This window comes from Megalops cyprinoides, chromosome 23, assembly GCF_013368585.1.
Source record: "Megalops cyprinoides isolate fMegCyp1 chromosome 23, fMegCyp1.pri, whole genome shotgun sequence".
Classification (NCBI taxonomy): Eukaryota; Metazoa; Chordata; class Actinopteri; order Elopiformes; family Megalopidae; genus Megalops; species Megalops cyprinoides.
In genome coordinates this window covers 647,581-665,611 of record NC_050605.1, presented here as the reverse complement: position 1 = coordinate 665,611, position 18,031 = coordinate 647,581, and the positions used below count along the sequence as shown (strand labels likewise).

General features: G+C 42.6%; 1 protein-coding gene across 1 annotated transcript in view; it reads right to left on the bottom strand.

The window, feature by feature from the left end:
• Positions 1–18,031, bottom strand: part of LOC118770626 (anoctamin-4-like) — a 93,955-nt gene that overhangs the window by 24,577 nt on the left and 51,347 nt on the right. The window contains exons 14-22 of the mRNA XM_036518390.1: positions 17,684–17,818; positions 17,431–17,527; positions 16,871–16,931; positions 14,668–14,750; positions 14,040–14,180; positions 13,447–13,611; positions 8,872–8,908; positions 7,420–7,531; positions 6,773–6,830 (exon numbers count right to left, since the gene is read on the bottom strand). Of these exons, the coding sequence (XP_036374283.1) occupies positions 6,773–6,830; positions 7,420–7,531; positions 8,872–8,908; positions 13,447–13,611; positions 14,040–14,180; positions 14,668–14,750; positions 16,871–16,931; positions 17,431–17,527; positions 17,684–17,818 (889 nt within the window). The remainder of the gene's footprint in view (positions 1–6,772; positions 6,831–7,419; positions 7,532–8,871; positions 8,909–13,446; positions 13,612–14,039; positions 14,181–14,667; positions 14,751–16,870; positions 16,932–17,430; positions 17,528–17,683; positions 17,819–18,031) is intronic.

Sequence of the window (18,031 nt, the reverse complement as noted above, 5' to 3'; positions counted from 1 at the left end):
GCCAGAGCCATCGCGGGGTTAAAGATAACAGAGAGAAATTACGACGCTGCCATAGACATGCTTAAAGAGAGATTTGGAAGAAAGGACTTGATTGTGAGTGCACACATGTCTAAATTGTTGGCCTTGACACCAGTAAAAAGATCTTCAGACATTGTTGCTCTCAGAAGACTTTATGATGAGTGTGAAGTCCAGATCAGAGGCTTGGAAGCTATGGGAGTGGTGTCAAACACTTATGGAGGATTGCTGTGCCCCATATTACTGCAGATGATTCCAGATGATCTTGCTCTTGCTTACACACGCAAAATAGACACAGACCATGAGCTTAAAGTCAAAGAGCTCATTGCCTTCCTGCAGCAGGAAGTTGAGAGCAGAGAGCGTGCCATGCACCTGACCAAAGCAGGCAGCCACAGCAAGGAATCACAGTCTCCCAACCAGCACAGATACAAACCTGAGTCAGCAGGTGGAAAATTCAGGAATCCAAGTCTGCCATCAGCCGCCATGCTCTACGCCAGCAGCTCACAGCCCCCTCCTGGATGCATATTCTGTGACAGCACAAGTCATAAGTCTGAACTGTGTACAGACAGCACACTTAACCTGCGGAAAGAGAAGCTGAAGAAAATGGGACGGTGTTTCATATGCTTAGGACAGCGACACATGGCCAAATTCTGCAAGACCAAGGGAGTGTCGTGTGGTGTGTGTGGGCGGAGACACCACCCCACAATGTGTGACAAAGGTGGGCCCAGTGAAACCCAGAGCAGCGCTCAAGAAACAAATGAAGCTGTCATTTCATCTGTCGCCCCACACACAGTAAAGACAAGCACAGCAAAGCCGAATACAGTCCTCCTGCAGACGGTGACAGCACTGGCAGAGGGAACTAGGGGGAAGAGGAAAGTACGCTGTCTGATGGATGGTGGAAGTCAGCGGAGCTTCGTCCTGGAGAAGCAGGTCAAGGCATTAGGATTACCTGTTGTGAGAAAAGAGACTTTAAAGCTCCACACCTTTGGCAGTGACTCCCCAGTAACAATGGAACGAAATGTTGTGAAATTAACTCTGCAAAACATCTGTGACAAAGAGAAAACCCTTGTCATCGAGGCTGTTGAAACTCCACAAGTCAGCTCTGCCACCATGCAGGTTCCAGGAGAGCAAATCAAGCAACAGTTGGAAAAAAGAGGACTGGCATCAGCAGATGTCTCAGGCAGCACTGACCAGGAGCTGGAACTGTCCGTATTGATAGGTGCTGATTTCTACTGGAAAATGGTTTCTGGTAGAGTTGAAAGACTGTCAGACACCTTGGTTGCCATAGAGACAATGTTTGGCTGGACAGTACAAGGCCCAGTGTCCATGTCAAGCATGAGTGAGGCTTCATGCATGAAGATCTGCACTGAAGAGACCATGCAGGTGTCAAACCAGCTGCGTGCATTCTGGGAAATAGAGTCTCTGGGCATCTCCTGCAAAGATGAGGAACGGGCAGCAGACACTGAGGCTCGAGAGCACTTCAACAGGTCAGTCAGCTACAAAGAAGGGCGATATGAAGTTAAGTTGCCATGGCGTCAAGACAGAACAGAGCTTCCAGATAACCTGAGAATTGCCCAGAAAAGATTTGAAGGCCTGAAAAGAAAACTGAAAGCTGATGTGACACTGTTCAAGAGATACAATGATGTAATGGATGATTATCTTCAACAAGGAATATGTGAGGACGTCCCACAGACCAAGGACACAGTTGGAGCAGAAAATAACAACATCCAATACTACTTACCTCACCATGCTGTGATAAAGGAGGACAAAGCAACAACCAAGCTGAGGGTCGTCTTTGATGCTTCTGCGCGTGAGAATAGCTGTCCATCGCTTAATGACTGTCTGCTCACAGGACCAAACCTGAACCCAGACCTCCTCAACGTCCTCGTCAGGTTCAGGTTGCGCCCCATTGCCTTCATGGCAGACATCACAAAGGCTTTCCTACAAATATCCATCGCAGAAGAGGACAGAGATGTGCTGAGGTTCCTGTGGCTCACTGGTCGCCCTGATGCTGAGGACACAAAACTGCGTGTGCTGAGGATGACACGTGTGGTGTTCGGTGTGTCGTCAAGTCCATTTTTGCTGGCAGCCACCATCAGAAATCACCTGGAAAGGTACCAAACAAGCCACACACAGTTCATTGACACTCTGAAAAACTCTCTGTATGTTGATGACTTTATTGCCAGCTCAAGCAGTGTTGAGGAGGCTTACGCATTGACAGCAAGTGCAAAGGAAATAATGTCTGATGCAAGCATGAACCTCTGTAAGTGGACTACAAATTCCCCTGAACTGACAGCTAAGTGGCAGCAAAGTGACTTTGACTTCACCATGGATCCTGAGACAAGCGGCAGCGTGTTACAGGTGCTCGGCCTTGTGTGGAGGCCAGAGACGGATGACTTTGTTTTTAACCTGAAGCACCTTATGGACATTTTCAAGGACAGGGAGAACACAAAGAGGAGTGTCCTGCGCTCCTCAGCCAGATTGTTCGACCCCATGGGATTTCTGACGCCATTCACAATCAGAGTAAAATGTCTCTTTCAGGACATGTGGCAAAGAGGAATCAGCTGGGACGAGGAGCTGCCAGATGATCTCTCACAAAGGTGGCAGCAGTGGTGCATGGAGCTCCTCCAGCTCCATCAAATCGTCATTCCCAGGTGGTATGGAACAGAGACACTGCAAAACAGTCAAGCACAAGTTCTGCATGTTTTCAGCGACGCAAGTGAAAGGGCGTATGGTGCCGCAGCTTATCTCCAAGGACAGACAGCTGAGGGAGAGTCCATGACTAGACTGGTCATGTCCAAGTCCAGAGTTGCACCCATAAAGAGACTCACACTGCCGCGCCTTGAACTAATGGGGGCTCTGATTGCCGCTAGGATGGGGAACAATCTGCTTCAAGCACTGAATATGCAGCCAAGTCAAATCAGAATGTGGACAGACTCCATGATTGTGCTTCAATGGATTTCCAGCTCACCACACAGATGGAAACAGTTTGTTGCCAACAGAGTGATGGAGATTCAGTCCCTGACCACACCAGAAACCTGGTCCCACTGTAGTGGAAAACTCAATCCAGCAGATCTCACTACAAGGGGGCAGTCAGTCACGAGGCTGAAGGAGGCGAGCCTTTGGTGGTCAGGGCCACAGTTCCTGAGATCAGCAGTGCAACAAGAGTTTCCTGATGAAAGGTTCTGGGAAGAGGAGGTAAAGACTGAGCTCAGACCAAGTCAAGTCACCGTCCAGCTCAACAACATGGAGCCAACGTCACCAGATCCACTGTTAAAGCTGGAAAACTACAGTAAATTAAAGACAGTTCTCAGAGTCACAGCATGGATTAAAAGATTCACGCACAATTTACGCTCAAGTGAAAGGAAGCAAGGAGAGCTGACAGCCGAGGAGTTGGCTGAAGCTGAAAGACACTGGATTCTGGAGGCACAAAATCAAGGTTTCCAGAGGGAGAAAGGTGAATTAAAAGCAGGAAAAGACATTCACAGAGGCTCGAGAATCAGAGACATGAAACCGTTTCTGGATGAGCACGGTTTGATCCATCTGGGAGGAAGATTACAACACTCAGACATGAGCTTCAGTGAGCGGCATCCATACATCCTGCCTTCAGATCACAGACTCTCAGAAATGTTGATCAAACGCTGTCATGACCAAGTGATGCATTCAGGTACGAGAGACACTTTAATGCAACTAAGAGACACATATTGGATTCCAAGAGCCCGACAAATGACAAAGACAATCATTGCAACCTGCACCACATGCAAAAGATACAGAGTAAAGGCGATGCAGCAGACAACAGCGCCCCTGCCGAGAGATCGGATTACAGAATCACCTCCATTTGAGACTGTTGGAGTGGACTTTGCAGGCCCTCTGTATGTCAAGACTAAAAAAGACAAAGTGGAAAAGACATACATAGCACTTTTCACCTGTGCTGTGACACGTGCAGTTCATCTGGAGCTGGTGTCCGACATGTCAACAGAGACGTTCCTCCTGGCATTTAAGAGATTCATATCCATATAAAGTATTTCACTGAAAAGGGCATCGCATGGAAGTACATTGCAGAACGAGCCGCCTGGTGGGGGGGGTTCTGGGAGAGACTGGTCAGATCAGTTAAAACATGTTTGAAGAAAGTGATGGGAAGAGCTTTACTGAGTTTTGAGGAGATGACATCTCTATTGGCAGAAGCGGAAGCAACAATAAACTCACGCCCTCTCACCTTTGTCTACAATGAACCTGAAGAGCCTCAGCCCCTCACCCCGGCCCACTTCCTGATCGGGAGGCGGATCACTTCATTACCGCCCAAGTCCTTTCATGTTGCCAGCCACACCCCCAGCTCCAGCAGAGAGGAGCTAACACGGAGATGGAAATATCGCCAGCGTCTTCTGAACGACTTCTGGACTCGATGGAAAAGGGAGTACTTACTGGAGCTGAGATCTGCGCACACCAGTAAGAGCTCACACTCTACCCCTCTCAAGGAGGGAGATCTGGTGCTCATTGGAGAGGACAGGACGCCGCGCCAGATCTGGAAGACTGGAATCGTCAAGGAGCTTTTTCCAGGAAGAGATGGACTTGTGAGAGCATGTGCTGTGCGCACATCAGACGGGACAATATTACGAAGACCAGTTCAACTGCTGTACCCCCTAGAGCTTTAGTTTTATGAACTGTCTTCATGGGGGGGAGGATGTTGTATCCTTTTTGGTGAAAAACACATTAAGTTCATTGTTTATTAATTAGTTCATTATTATTTGGATTAAAAAGATAAATAGTAAACAGAGTTAAAAAATACAATTAAAAGCAAGTGATTACTGTTGAGTTATTGCATGTATTGATGGAGTTAACGTTAGGTGTTGTTACTCAGAATGCCCAATAAGTGGCGGTTGTGTTTACAAAACCGTTAGAAAAAGAAACCTTTTAAAAAAAAGAACGGAAGAAGAAGAGTGTAACGGTCAGAATGAAGATACTGAAAGCAGTCTTTTATGTGTATTCCTTTTTTCCTCTCAGTAAAAGTTAAAAAGACCGTTCAGCGTTCGGCTTTGTCATTTTTCCACCCCTTTTGAAGCTGCAGCTAAACTATTCCCACATGGTCAACACAGGTGCTGATGTACCCAGTCACATACTCAGCATACTCATTTATGTCAATAGAAGAATCCTCCAGTGTGGCTGCAGCTCTAAACACATCCCAGTCTGTCTGTGCAAAACAGTCCTGTAAGATACTCTCAGTCTCTGGAGACCAGCATTTAACCTGTTTAACCGCTGGGTTCGTTAGTTTGAGTCTTTGTCTGTAAGCCGGGTACAAGAACAGGGAGATGTGGTCTGAGAGTCCAAAGTGGGGGCAGGGGGCAGCTTTGTATGCCTCACGAATGTTGCTGTAAACATGATCCAACGTGTTCTGATCTTGTGTGGGAATCTTTACGTGTTGGAAATATTTTGGAAGCACAGTCCGTAGATTGCAGTGGTTGAAGTCTCCTGCGACGACGAAAACAGCGTCAGGGTGAGCTGTGTCCAGCGCGCTGATAGCGTCATGGAGTTTACCGAGTGCTGCTGATGAGTTCGCTCGCGGAGGGATGTAAACGGCGGCTAAAGAGCATTGAATTCCCTCGGTAGATAGTAGGGTCGGCATTTCAACAACAGCATCTCTACGTCTGGCGAACAGTGTTTGTGGATAGTTTGTACATCTCCACACCACAAGTTGTTTATGTATACACACACGCCACCTCTTTTAGCCTTACCGGAGGCGTCAGTGCGGTCTCATCGGTGAACAGAGTGCGTCTGTAGCTGCACGGCGGATTCTGGTACTTTGGCTGACAGCCAGGTCTCCGTGAAAATTACAACGCAGCAGTCTCTGATTTCCCGTTGTGCTGTGATCCTGGCTCTCAGTTCGTCAAGTTTGTTCTCCAGCGATTGCACGTTAGCTAGCAGGAGGCTGGGCAGCGGTGGTCGGCTAGCACGAGCTTTAAGCCTGGCATGTAGTCCCCCCCTCTTGCCCCTCTTGCGTCTCCGCCTTCGCAGGGGTCTCCTCGGATCGCCAACTTCACCTGAGTGCGGTGCCGGTAAGCTGTCTCGGGGTTGGTGGTGGTCTCGTGTGGAGCGAACAATGTAATGCAGGTCCGGAGGAATAAAACCGATAAATACAGAATCCTGCTGCAGCCTGGCGATGTCCAACAGTGTCTGTTTGTTGTAGGTTAACAGTGCGTTGCATTTATGTGCAATAAAAAAGACTAGATACACAAATACGAATACAAAGACACGGTGTTCAAGAGCGGAACGAGCAAACACGTCTGCCACGGAGGGCGCCAGGCACATAACCCAGTATGTGGTGTTTCCCCTGCCTAGTGTCAAATTTCCTTCTGCAACATCTGAAGTTATGACTGACGGATTATCATGGTAATCAAGTAATAATATGTACATAAAATTGCATTGACTTTGAAAACATTGATAACATTACAAATGTACATTACCAGGAGTGGCAGTGTACATTTTTATTTGATACAGGGGTCACTCGGACAATGCCAACTTTGGAAAAAGTATTTCAGAACTCAACTGTATTGATAAATTGTCACAAATATAATACCGACATGTCTTAAATTTCTGCAAATGATCCATTTATATATTTATCTATTGATCTATTTATATTTGATTTAAGAATGGATTTAACTGAATTAATAATGGAATTGATAAGTGTTTTCAGAACTGAACTAAGGATTAAGAGGATCTGAAGGATATTAAGACAAGGAGGGAGCATTGCAGCTGAACCTACCTCCTCCAGCTTCCAGCGGTCAAGGAGCCGGATGTAGGCTCCTGGACGGCCAGTGAATCTGTTCAGGAGTAAAAGATGTTACAACACTGCAAAAACGTTGTGAAAACATTACACTGGTAGGATTTCACAGTCCAAATGTTCACATGCTCTGATTTTTGTCATATCTACTATGAAACCAGCTTACCATGGCTGAAAGAATCATTTCCTCATAAATCACATTCTCATATTTGAATAAAATGTGAATAGCTAATTTAAGAAAGGAAACACTTATTCTAGTCATCCAGGTTATGAAGAATTATAACATTTAACAGAGGTAAATTCAGTGTTTCAAATAAACAGCCTGTCTATAGAGCCAACATCACATCTTACAGTAGTTGAGAAGAATCAGTACTACTGTGAGTGAATGAGTGAATATGTTAGGTTATAATATAGCAATTTAGCCAAGCTCCTTGAAAATAGTCTCTGTCTGATTGCTACTAAACAGGATTACAATGAATTTGTTTGTTTCATCATAGTGGGAGACAACTGGCAACTTCCAGAAGCAGTTCAGATCTGCAGTGCCCCATGAGCCCATAACCTCATTGCTAGGAAACTAATTTCTTAAAGCTGAGGCTCAATCAAATAGAGCTTTGACCTCTGACTCTTACCTCCCCAGGAAGAAGGCAATGTAAAATGTGGAGCTGTTGAGGTTGACAAACTGGAAGAGGAACATTTTCAGTGTGAAGCTGTTCTCCCACTCAGACTCTGTGCGAGGCTGCTCTGTGATCAGTGACACAGAAACATGAGCCTTACGTCATAACTATAATCAATAAACACTGCATCACTAACATATCTACTACACAAAATTATTATTACTCAACGACACATTGTTTTAGTGTTTCAAAACTTCACAAGTGAGATTTCAAATGATTTCGTAGAGAGGTAATTGTAGAAATTTATGCTGGTGGACGGCTGTTTCTCTCATCGCTTCTGTCACTTTTGAGTTAAAGAATCTACAAAGCAGAATATTTCATAAGATACTGATGCCCCACACATGTGATGGGAAACACAATACACCTTTTCCAAGTGTAAGTGGAGTCATAACTACATGCTTCCTGGACCAGTGGTAAACAACCAGGCCTCATCCACATGCTTTCATGACAGCTGCAGTAAAAAAAAAAAAAAAAAAAAAAAAAACTGCACTCAATACTATTATGAGCATGTTTACATGTGCACATAAGACTGGAGCATGGCTGTTCTATGTGTACAAGATTCCAATCGAGGACGAGAGTTGTAATAGCTGTATCTGCTAGCCCCTTTGTCACCACCATTGATGGTGAAGGCATTCATTAATGAAAGGATTTGCAAGGCTTTACAAAATAATCAAATGATACAAAAGGCAGCCATAAGTCAGCTGTTTGAACTTTATCAAAAACAACCTCACCTTTACTGCTGAGTTACAGAGACTGACTAGAATTGAGCTACAGTGACTGATTTTTTTTATCCTTAAAATTTCTTCATGCTGGGCTTTTGGCATTATATGAATGTGGTGAAATTACTGAATTATTAGTAATCAGGATGTCTCTCTAGAAAGGAATGCAGAGGATGCCATCTTTCTAATCAGAACTCTGTAACTGCAACTGAAGTACACAGCTCCCAAAGAATAACACTGCATGACAAAATGATTATGTCTAAATAACAAATGGCCATTCAACTAACGAGTAATGTGAATTCAAGAGCATTTTGGGTAATGAGTAATATTATTTTTCATTTTTGATACAACAGAGTTTTACTGAGTCATTTAAACCTTCATGTGAGATATGGAAGTACCTAAAAAGAATGCATCATCAAGTATTAATCTAATCAAAATTAAAGGAGATATATTTCAATATTGATACATATATTCAAACAATGTGAGAGGATGACATTCTATAAAATACCACTGGTAGGCTGAAAGCCACACCAGAAAATTAATTTCATTAAGAAACACCCACAAACATTGTCAATAAGCCAACTGCATGTTTGTAAAGGGTTTCACCAGCCTGTGCTGGAGTTGAAATGACAGAACTAACTCACTAACAATAGTTTCTTAGGATAATTAAAAAGTAAGTGCGGCTTACCTAAATTTGTGAGAAAAAGGGCCACCTTTTCATACAGCTGGAGAAAACAGACATGAATTATTCATTTCCATGCCTTACAGGTTATGTTTCATTGAGAAACATAAATAATGCAGATTTACTAATGGATGCCACTATAGTCCCCGGTGGGCTTTTGCCTTTTCTTAATTATGCTGCCACAGTCTTGCCTGAATGATGCCAAAATTCATCTCAAAGTTACCAGGATATAATAATATTATATTATAAGGTATAATGGACATAATGATGAAATCTGAAGATTACACTTCAACAACCTTGACAGCTTCTTCCAAACTTTTTGAATTCACTCAAACTGCAATTCCAGTCCATGCTTTTGCACTTCACACACAAATTTTTCATTACTTGTCAGACACCATGATTTTAATGGTTGTAAATGACTCTCTATTGACTGGCAAGTTCTCCAACAGCTCTGGTGACTGCTAAGTGTAAAAATACTTTGTAAAAACACAACCTAGTCTGTCTTAGCTTTAGACCTATTTCTAACTGCCCCTTTTAGAGCAAGATTCTGAAAAGTGTTTTTTGATTTTGGGTTACCAGTTGGTTGTTTCACAGTCATATCTACATCGAATGGAGCTCAAAATGTAACAGAGGGTCCCATCCTCCCACCCTAACCACCCCTCTGGAACAGCACAGCAGCCTCTAAACTTTCACTCTCTGGTTATTTAAAGGTCATCTATCTACATCTAACCATCTAACATGCCTTACCAGTCAAAAGCAAGTGATTTTAAGATAGCGCTGCCATGTGTTTTGTATGAAGGTGCAGACTATGGTGCCAAATCACTTTGGACCTCACAATGAACATGGGCAACTGGATATGATGTCACACTCCAGAGCTTCTGTTTTATCCTGGCTTTTGAGTTAACATTAGCTAGCATCATGGATTAGCTAGCTTAGAAATGGCATAGGATAATGTTTCTGTGAAAGGTTGCTTGAACTGACACCGAGATGTAACTAGCAAGTAGTTATTTGCAAAAAAAATTGAGAATTTGTCAGCATACTGATTTCTTTGTTATAAACCAGTCTGTGTTTGCAATGTTATGATGAATATTTTTTCTCACAATTTCTACAGTTAACATTCATTCTGAACAAATTGTGATGAAATTAACATTAGCTATTCTCTGTTAGTAGCGAATCGGACAAGACTCCTTCCAAATTGCTGATAATAATCAACAATGGCCTCCAGTCAATGTTCCCCAATGTCTTCATCGCTCTCGGGCTTTTTCTCACCCTACCCATGACAAACTGTGAGGAAAAACAGTCCTTTTCACTGATGCAATGCATCAAGGGTGAACTTAGTACCACCATGGGGCAGCATTGAGCTCTCTTTCTTTGATGGCCATAGAATCTGGGCTTGTCAGGGAGCTGGATTTTAATGATGTAATGGACTTTGTGAGGGGGAAATTGAGGAGGAAACTTTTAGCTTAATTAGCCAATATTAATTTACAGTGTGGTTATCTTTTAATGCACAATTCACGTTTGTAAACAGGAGCTGTTGTAGCCTATGCCTGTGTTTTGTACACCAGCGCACTTTTTCCCATCCCGCATAAGCACACATTGAAACATATGTAATGTAATAAATATCGATTGATCTGGAGGATGTCGCCTTTTTAATGTGACATTCCTCATCGCCATTACTCTGAGATGTGAAATTTCGTACCAAGTGTTTAACAACAAATTAGGCTATAAGTAGCCTACTCTCCAATACACGCTTTACAATATTTTATGGAGTCAATAAAACCCTTGATGTTATGTTAAATTCAGTCTGCTGCTTTGAAAAAATGTTCAGTTATTCATTCAGTTGTGCAGCAAAGGTCTTTAGTATTCTCGATATCTATCCTATAATAATGCTATAATAACGGTGACCTCTAAGTTCATTTCAAAAGGTAACCTACAGCACAACCACAGACATAGAATATTCCATTTATATGGGCAGTACCCTCTTCTATTCTGTCCCATGTGCACTACTTTCTTTGTCATGTTTTTCATGGAGAGGTGACTCAGTAATGGTTGTAAATAAAGACCTCATCATATTGGAATGCCTGCCAAACATTGTGTACTGTAAGCCTCAAACAATCTTATTAAATTTTGATGATTAAATCTTCAATCTTCCTTCTGTCTGCTGGAATGTTGACAAATGCTAACGTTAACGTCCATGTTTTTGTCGCAAACATAAAGTCAGTGATTACCATGCAACGTGTACATGATTGCCTTTGTTGTTGACAAATCTGTGAAGCTTAGTATTACGGTTTTTCAACTTCAGTACATGCTAGGTCTACATAAGAATGAACTAGCAGTCGCAAGTGTGCAGCTATCATTGCATGTGCATTATGTACGTGATTACACATGGGGGGGGGGGGGCTCATGACATTTGTGCCCCAGGGCTCCATGTTCCTATGATCCGGCCCTGTGAACAAAGTCAGTTTTGTTCAGCCACTGTGTGCTCCTGGTCATCATAGACCTCAGCCTTGCACTTGAATATTTGACACTGATAATCATAAAATTTTGTTACATTGTTTGGAAATCTGGGTTTGTGAAACAGTACTTGGAGTGTTTTCATATTATCTAACAAAAGGAAGATTTTCTGTTTTCCTTAGAGACTCAATGTAAAAAGGCTGACATTACTTGTGGGGTCGCACGGGTATCCATCCTTCTCTTTTCTTTGTGTATGCTCCCTCTTGGTAGAATGATAAGTATTCATTTTCATTGTTTTGCAGAAGACACACAATTGTACAGCTCTGTTTCATAAAAGCTAACTTATTTGAGCAGGTGTTATTTGAGCGGATTTGAGCTTTCTGTCTCATATGAAAAGAGTAACAACAGTGGTCTTGTTGTTACTACTGTAACAACCTGGTCTTCCAAAGAAATCAACAGCACAGCTAAAACTTGCTGCAAGCTGCAAGAATTCCTGCAACTACCAAAAACACACATACGTCCCTAGTGGTTAAGTCCCTGGATTGGTTACCAGTGGGGTTGCAAAGGAGATTGATGAATGAAATGAAATTTTCTTTGGGAATTTTGTCTTGGCAGCTTCAGGAATTTATTTATTTATTTTTAAATTCCACACACAAAAGCACACGGTATTCTCAGTCTGAATCATACCCACATTTAAAATTGAGGGATGGGGGTTGGACGACAGACATGTTCTATAGAGTCTCTGGTGGACAAAGCTGTCACTGCTGTTGCTAGATCACATCACAGTAACTCTGTATTCAGCAGTTCCTGCCGTGATCTGCTAGTGACAGCCTTAGGTCTCCCCCATGACTGTGTCACCCCTCTGCTTCTCATCCTTTAGTTATGCTGCCATAGACGTATTCCTTCAGGGTTTCCTTATTGCAGAAAGAATACTCTTCTGCACTTTCTTGCTCATCCAGTTGATCCTATCTCTATCCATTGACACGTTGCTAATAATGGCTTCTCTCTTCAACCCCTCTGCTCCAAAGTACCGTGTGGCACCGACATCTGCTGATCTGACGGCTGCAAAGAATGACATTACTGGACCATCACTGCATTCTCTACTGTCAAATTGGTGGTTCCCGACTCATAGCCTTCCCAAGGTCACCATGCCATCCCCTGTCCTCTTCACTGTCCAGAGGATGGAACAGTTGTCATTAACTGATGCATTTTATTTGCATTTTATTTTCCAGGAGCCTCTTCACCGTGTTTTCCCAGGGCCAGGGTCCAATTTTCCATTCTGTCCCAACTGGCCTGGGTTTTTCTGATTTTTTTATTTTATTTTATTTACTTTACTTTATTACATGTACAGAGCTTTGTGACAATTTGGATTGTAGAATGCACAACAACATATTAGTTTAATTAGATTAAATCTGATTAAGAGGGTAATGCTTAATCTGTAAACAATTTTACAAATCACTGGATCATAGATTATGTTTACTCACAAAGCTCCATGAACAAACACGTCATAAGTTCTGACATCTCAGAAGAACAATTAGGTACCATGTCACAGCAGTGAAGCATCACTGTACAGATCATGCTTTTATTACATGCACACCAGAAAAAAAGCTTGCAACTATTGCAGCTGATATTCAACTCAGGGATGACGAGATAACTTTACATTTTCACACACATATGCTGCTGTGATGTCATTTGTATACCAGAGAAAGTATTGTGCACAGTTTGCCATCTGTAATTGCTAATCAATCACCAAACGTGAAAAAGACCTTCAGAAAAAAAATAATGGTATATTCTTTAAATAGATGTCATCCATGCTAGATTACAGCGCCATAGGGTGACAAACAAGGCTAACGTGGACAACATTTGGATTTGGAATTTTGAATTTTCATGGGGTCAAAGGTCAAATACACAGATTGCATGGTGACATTGAAATAATTAATGTAAGTACGTCACATTATCTTTATTTTTGTAGATTGTATAAATATACTGTTTACTTCATTTAGATTTTGTTCCATGAAGACATTTCAAAATTAATTAAAAAACATTAAAAACAAAATTTAAAACATAAAGCCTGCAGTGAGAACCTCAGAAGGCAGAGCATCACAGACTCAAAGCCCACAGACTCACCACATTCAGCAGCATGATGATGCAGAAATTGATGCACACTGCGGTTCCAGTTGTGGCCACCTGGGAGTTGTTCCTGATCAAGGCCCAGTCGAAGGCAGCAAACGTGCTCACTGTCACCACACGGTAGATCACGATTCCAAACACAGCTGCGATCACCACCAGGATCTGTGATCCCAGTGATGTGAGGGGAGAACACACTTCAAACTTCAACAGTGACCACAATGTCTAACACAGTAATGAAACAGAGAAATGCCTCATTCTAAACATCACCTAATGTGTGGTGAGGGTTGTGCTGCAGAATATAGGAAATGCATTACCCAGGTGGGTGCTACACAATGGTGATGACTTGAATGAGTGACCCAGCTCTCCCGACACCACAGCCTACTTTTTGTGTCATTAAAGTTAAGATCCATGAAAAATTCCACATATATAAATGCAATTATTACTACATTATTAAAGAGCTGTCTTAGTGAAGACTCATTACTAAAGTTAGTGTACTGTTTTATATTTGTAAGGAGTGCTAAAGTAGTGTGTGTATATTTGTAGTGAGTTGCTTAGGTTACAACAATGTATGTATATTTGTGGAAAATTACCATGAAGAATATTCCTGAAGCAGACACAATCAGTCGGCTGTATTTATCAGTGAAAGCTTGATAGGGCTCTGGTCTCCCAGATATAGGATTCGTTCTCTCCTTCTTTGAATATTTTGCCTCAAACTGTGGACGAATTTCTTCCTGCAGAAGGCAGAAAGGCAGACATACGCAGAAGAAAAAAGACACACAGCAGTGCAGGGTTTTATATGAGCGCAATAGTAGTGCAACAGAAGACTCCAGATTGTATATGCAGTACATGCAATATTGCAATATATGCAATCCAGTCACTATTGGGTTTTATTTAATTCTGAGCACCATATCCGAGTAAGTTTTATATTTTAAATTCTTAAACAGGTTTAGTAATAACTGAAATTAAAATGTTATTGCTCTGGGTCAAGATCTGGGATGTATGTTAGCGCTCTGGGTTAAGATCTGGGATGTATGTTAGTGGTCTGGGTCAAGATCTGGGATGTATGTTAGCGCTCTGGGTCAAGATCTGGGATGTATGTTAGTGCTCTGGGTAAAATCTCTGGGATATATGTTTGCACTCTGGAACATTCAATAGGGTCTTTAAACTAATAAACTGCATATGAGACGTATAATATGAGGATTTTGATTAGACACTGACCTCTTCCTCCTCCCAGTCCACAAGGTCCCAGTCATATGCAAGCACAGCACGCCTTCTCTTCCAGAACTCTAGGAACACAGTTGCTGTAACAAACCACATGGAAAACAGCACATATAAAACTCAAATGGTCAACAAGACACACAAAAATCACACAGTCAACAGGACCCACAAAAAAATTCCTTGGTTGGTCCATAAGAATTACTAGTGCTCCTATTGTTTGGTCAACAGGTATAATGCCAACCCGAGAAGAACAAGAACAGTTAATGTTACCCAAGTCAAAAGTAATAGCACAAAATCACCCCACAGCACACCCTGTCACAACAACATTTAGTTTGCTAGCTAACTACGTTATCTGTTAATGTTAGCTAAGTATACTAGCTACTAGTATAACGTTAATATGCCTAACTATTTTTGTTTCTACAGTGCTAACATTAGCAAGACTATTACAATTCCTGGTCTGTGTGCCCGGTGGCAATTGGGGGGCCCCCTCCTACCCATACCTGCCAACATTTAGGTTTCAAAATATGGGAGGTTTTTCAGCTGGGGGGGTGGGGGGTGGGGGTTGTGGATATCATATGTAGTGTGTGGATTGTGTGTGTAGATTGTGTTTCATAGACAATCTGGCAACTTGGGTAACATCAGACAAACATACAAAACTTATGAATCCGCGTATGACGATTATTCATAATAAAGTTTGCCATGCAAATTATGGGAGTTTCCCAGGAGACACACCTGTGCACGTCTTTTGACTACAACTTTTGAATCATTGTAATGAAAAGCAAACATGTTATTTTGTGTTTATTTTTCATACAAAGTGGGATGTAATGTCAGCCCTATGCTGGAGACAATGCTGTCAGTACTCCTGCCTCCTAGTTGTTGTGTTCATGTTTTTTCCCTCCTTCATTCTGGTCCATGTGCTTGTGTTTACTGTTTCTCCCTGTGTGCCAGCCTTGCCCAACTCTCCGCCTTGTCCCCGCCCACCTCGTTACCACATCGTCTCCACCTGCCTGCCTACCCACCTGCTTCCCATCACCTTGTCAGCCCAGCCCTACATCTTCCCTGCTTGTCTCTGTCCCGTTGCTAGTTTGTTGCAGTGTTTTCGTGCCTGTTTCATCCCTGCCAGTTTTTCTGCCTGAGTATTCTCGTTTTCAACCCTGCCTGTGCCCCGACCTTGTTCCTGCCTGGTGCCTTGCCCTGATTGCCTGCCTGCCTGCCTGGTTTCTGACCCTGCCTGCTCCTGTTCCTGACCCTGGTTTTGCCCTCGGATTGCCTTCCTGGTCTCGACCCTGCCTGTTTTGTATCACGATCTTGTCTGACGATTGTAATAAACCCGTTTGGAACCCGAAGCTCCCGTGGTCTGCGTCTGAGTCCGTGCCCGAGTTGTGACAAATGCAGAAATTTGCTGTGACCCTTTGTTGCACAGAGAAACAACTAGTATCATCGGAAAGGGTAAGTTCTGCTGTTTATTTTCATATGTGGTACATTGTGAAGGGATAGGGACTACGTGACTTATTCAACCGAGAAGCAGGAGTGTGAAAATGGTTGAAGAAATTAGTAAAGATATTACTTTGCAGAAGTCTGACCTGTCTTCATAACGTGATTACTTGGCTATGTAAAAATATGTGACTAGCATCATTACAAAGCTCCAGTTCTGCTCTTTCTTGTGATATGTGTTCCATATCTATGCAATGACGAGTTCATGAGTAATTCAAACAATATTAAAGATTTTTCCAGAGACCCCGCTGTTGCTGTTGAGGCTTTCAGGGGGTCTCAAGTGTCAATCTGAGACCCCCCCCCACCCCCCCCATTTCGCACTCTGACTATGTGGCACTGCCCTAAAAGCTTCATTCAACTGCCATGACTGCTGTTACCTCATTAGGAGGGCTTGGATGGAGATAACAGCTAAAAGGCTGTTGCAAGCATATTACTGCCAGCTGAAAGGACCCTGAGCACCCAGAATAATCTGGAATATTCCCTGGAATACTCCTGGTGGAAGGTGAGGGTTAAATGATGTAATTAAATAATTAATTGTATAATTACAAGAGATAGCGAAGTAGAATAGTACCAAAAGAAGATGTAAAGTCAACCTCTGATAACTGCAAATGCTTAGGATTGTTGTGGCATTATGCAGTATACCATTGTGTGCACATAAAAGGATAAAAGCAATATTCAAGGTTTATTGCAATAAAATTTACCAACTTACCCCAAACAGCCATAAACACAGCAAAGAACACTGTGGCTCCATTGTCGAAAAGATGTGTGACCTGAACAAAAACAAATCACAGCACATATATGCTACACAGTAGTGGATGGGCTCACTCAGTAACTAACTATAGTTAGACAGAAATCACCATCGACATGAATCTCCTCCAAACTGAGGTCCTTCAGCACTTAATGTGTGATCTTTGCACTACATATATTGGGCCATGCAGAGAGTAGTCTTGATTTAAAAAACACTTTGTAATAAAATGGGCCATTCTGTCTAACTGCTATGGGGCTTCTTCCTCAACATTTCTGTAACAAGCATAAGTGTTCCCTTTATTATTCTTAATTAATATTCTCCATTAATCTCCCTAACCACCCTACTCACAGTAATTTGAAGCATTCTTTGAATTTACTACTCAGAATAAAGGATGGTGCACCATAAAGGTCAGATGTAATGACCCCCCTAATACTAGGCAAACTTGTGTCTTTGAATTAAGAGAGGAAAGGTCATGCACAGTGGGGGACATGGAGCTTCCAAAGACAAGAGTATTCTTCTACCTTGGCATACACACAGCTCTCTGACAGTCTCATGTAGGGACAGTACTTGTCACACAAGGGGCACATTATAATATCAGTGGCCTGGCATACTTCTTTACTGGAAGAGAACACACAGCATTTAGCCTCAGTGATTACAAACACATCTATACAACGCTCAGTCTGGAATTTGTCAAACAACCTCACTTCCAGTTAGTTAATCGTCAATTCAGAAATTCATGGCTGATTCACGTCCAGCCTGGCGGCTGGAGGGTACCTGACTTGGCAGTGCTCCAAGGTGAAGACTCCATACAGGAAGACTAGCAGCCCCACCAGTGCTGCTGGGAAAAGCATCCCTGTGTACCAGCCCAGCCAGGCGAAATATAACCCAATCTTCTCCCCAAAGTACCTCCTGTCAGCACACACAATACTGTTACAAAGCAGCAGAACCAGCAACACCGATCCTGTTACAGGGCAACAGAATGCCCACAATGGCACCACTGGCTCATGATTGGCTTGGTAGCCAACAAGTTGCGTACATGAGAAGGCAAGCATGCCTAGAACAAAATTTCAGATTTTATATTTCCCTTTACCTTATTTTATATTTCCTTTTAATACTCAATGT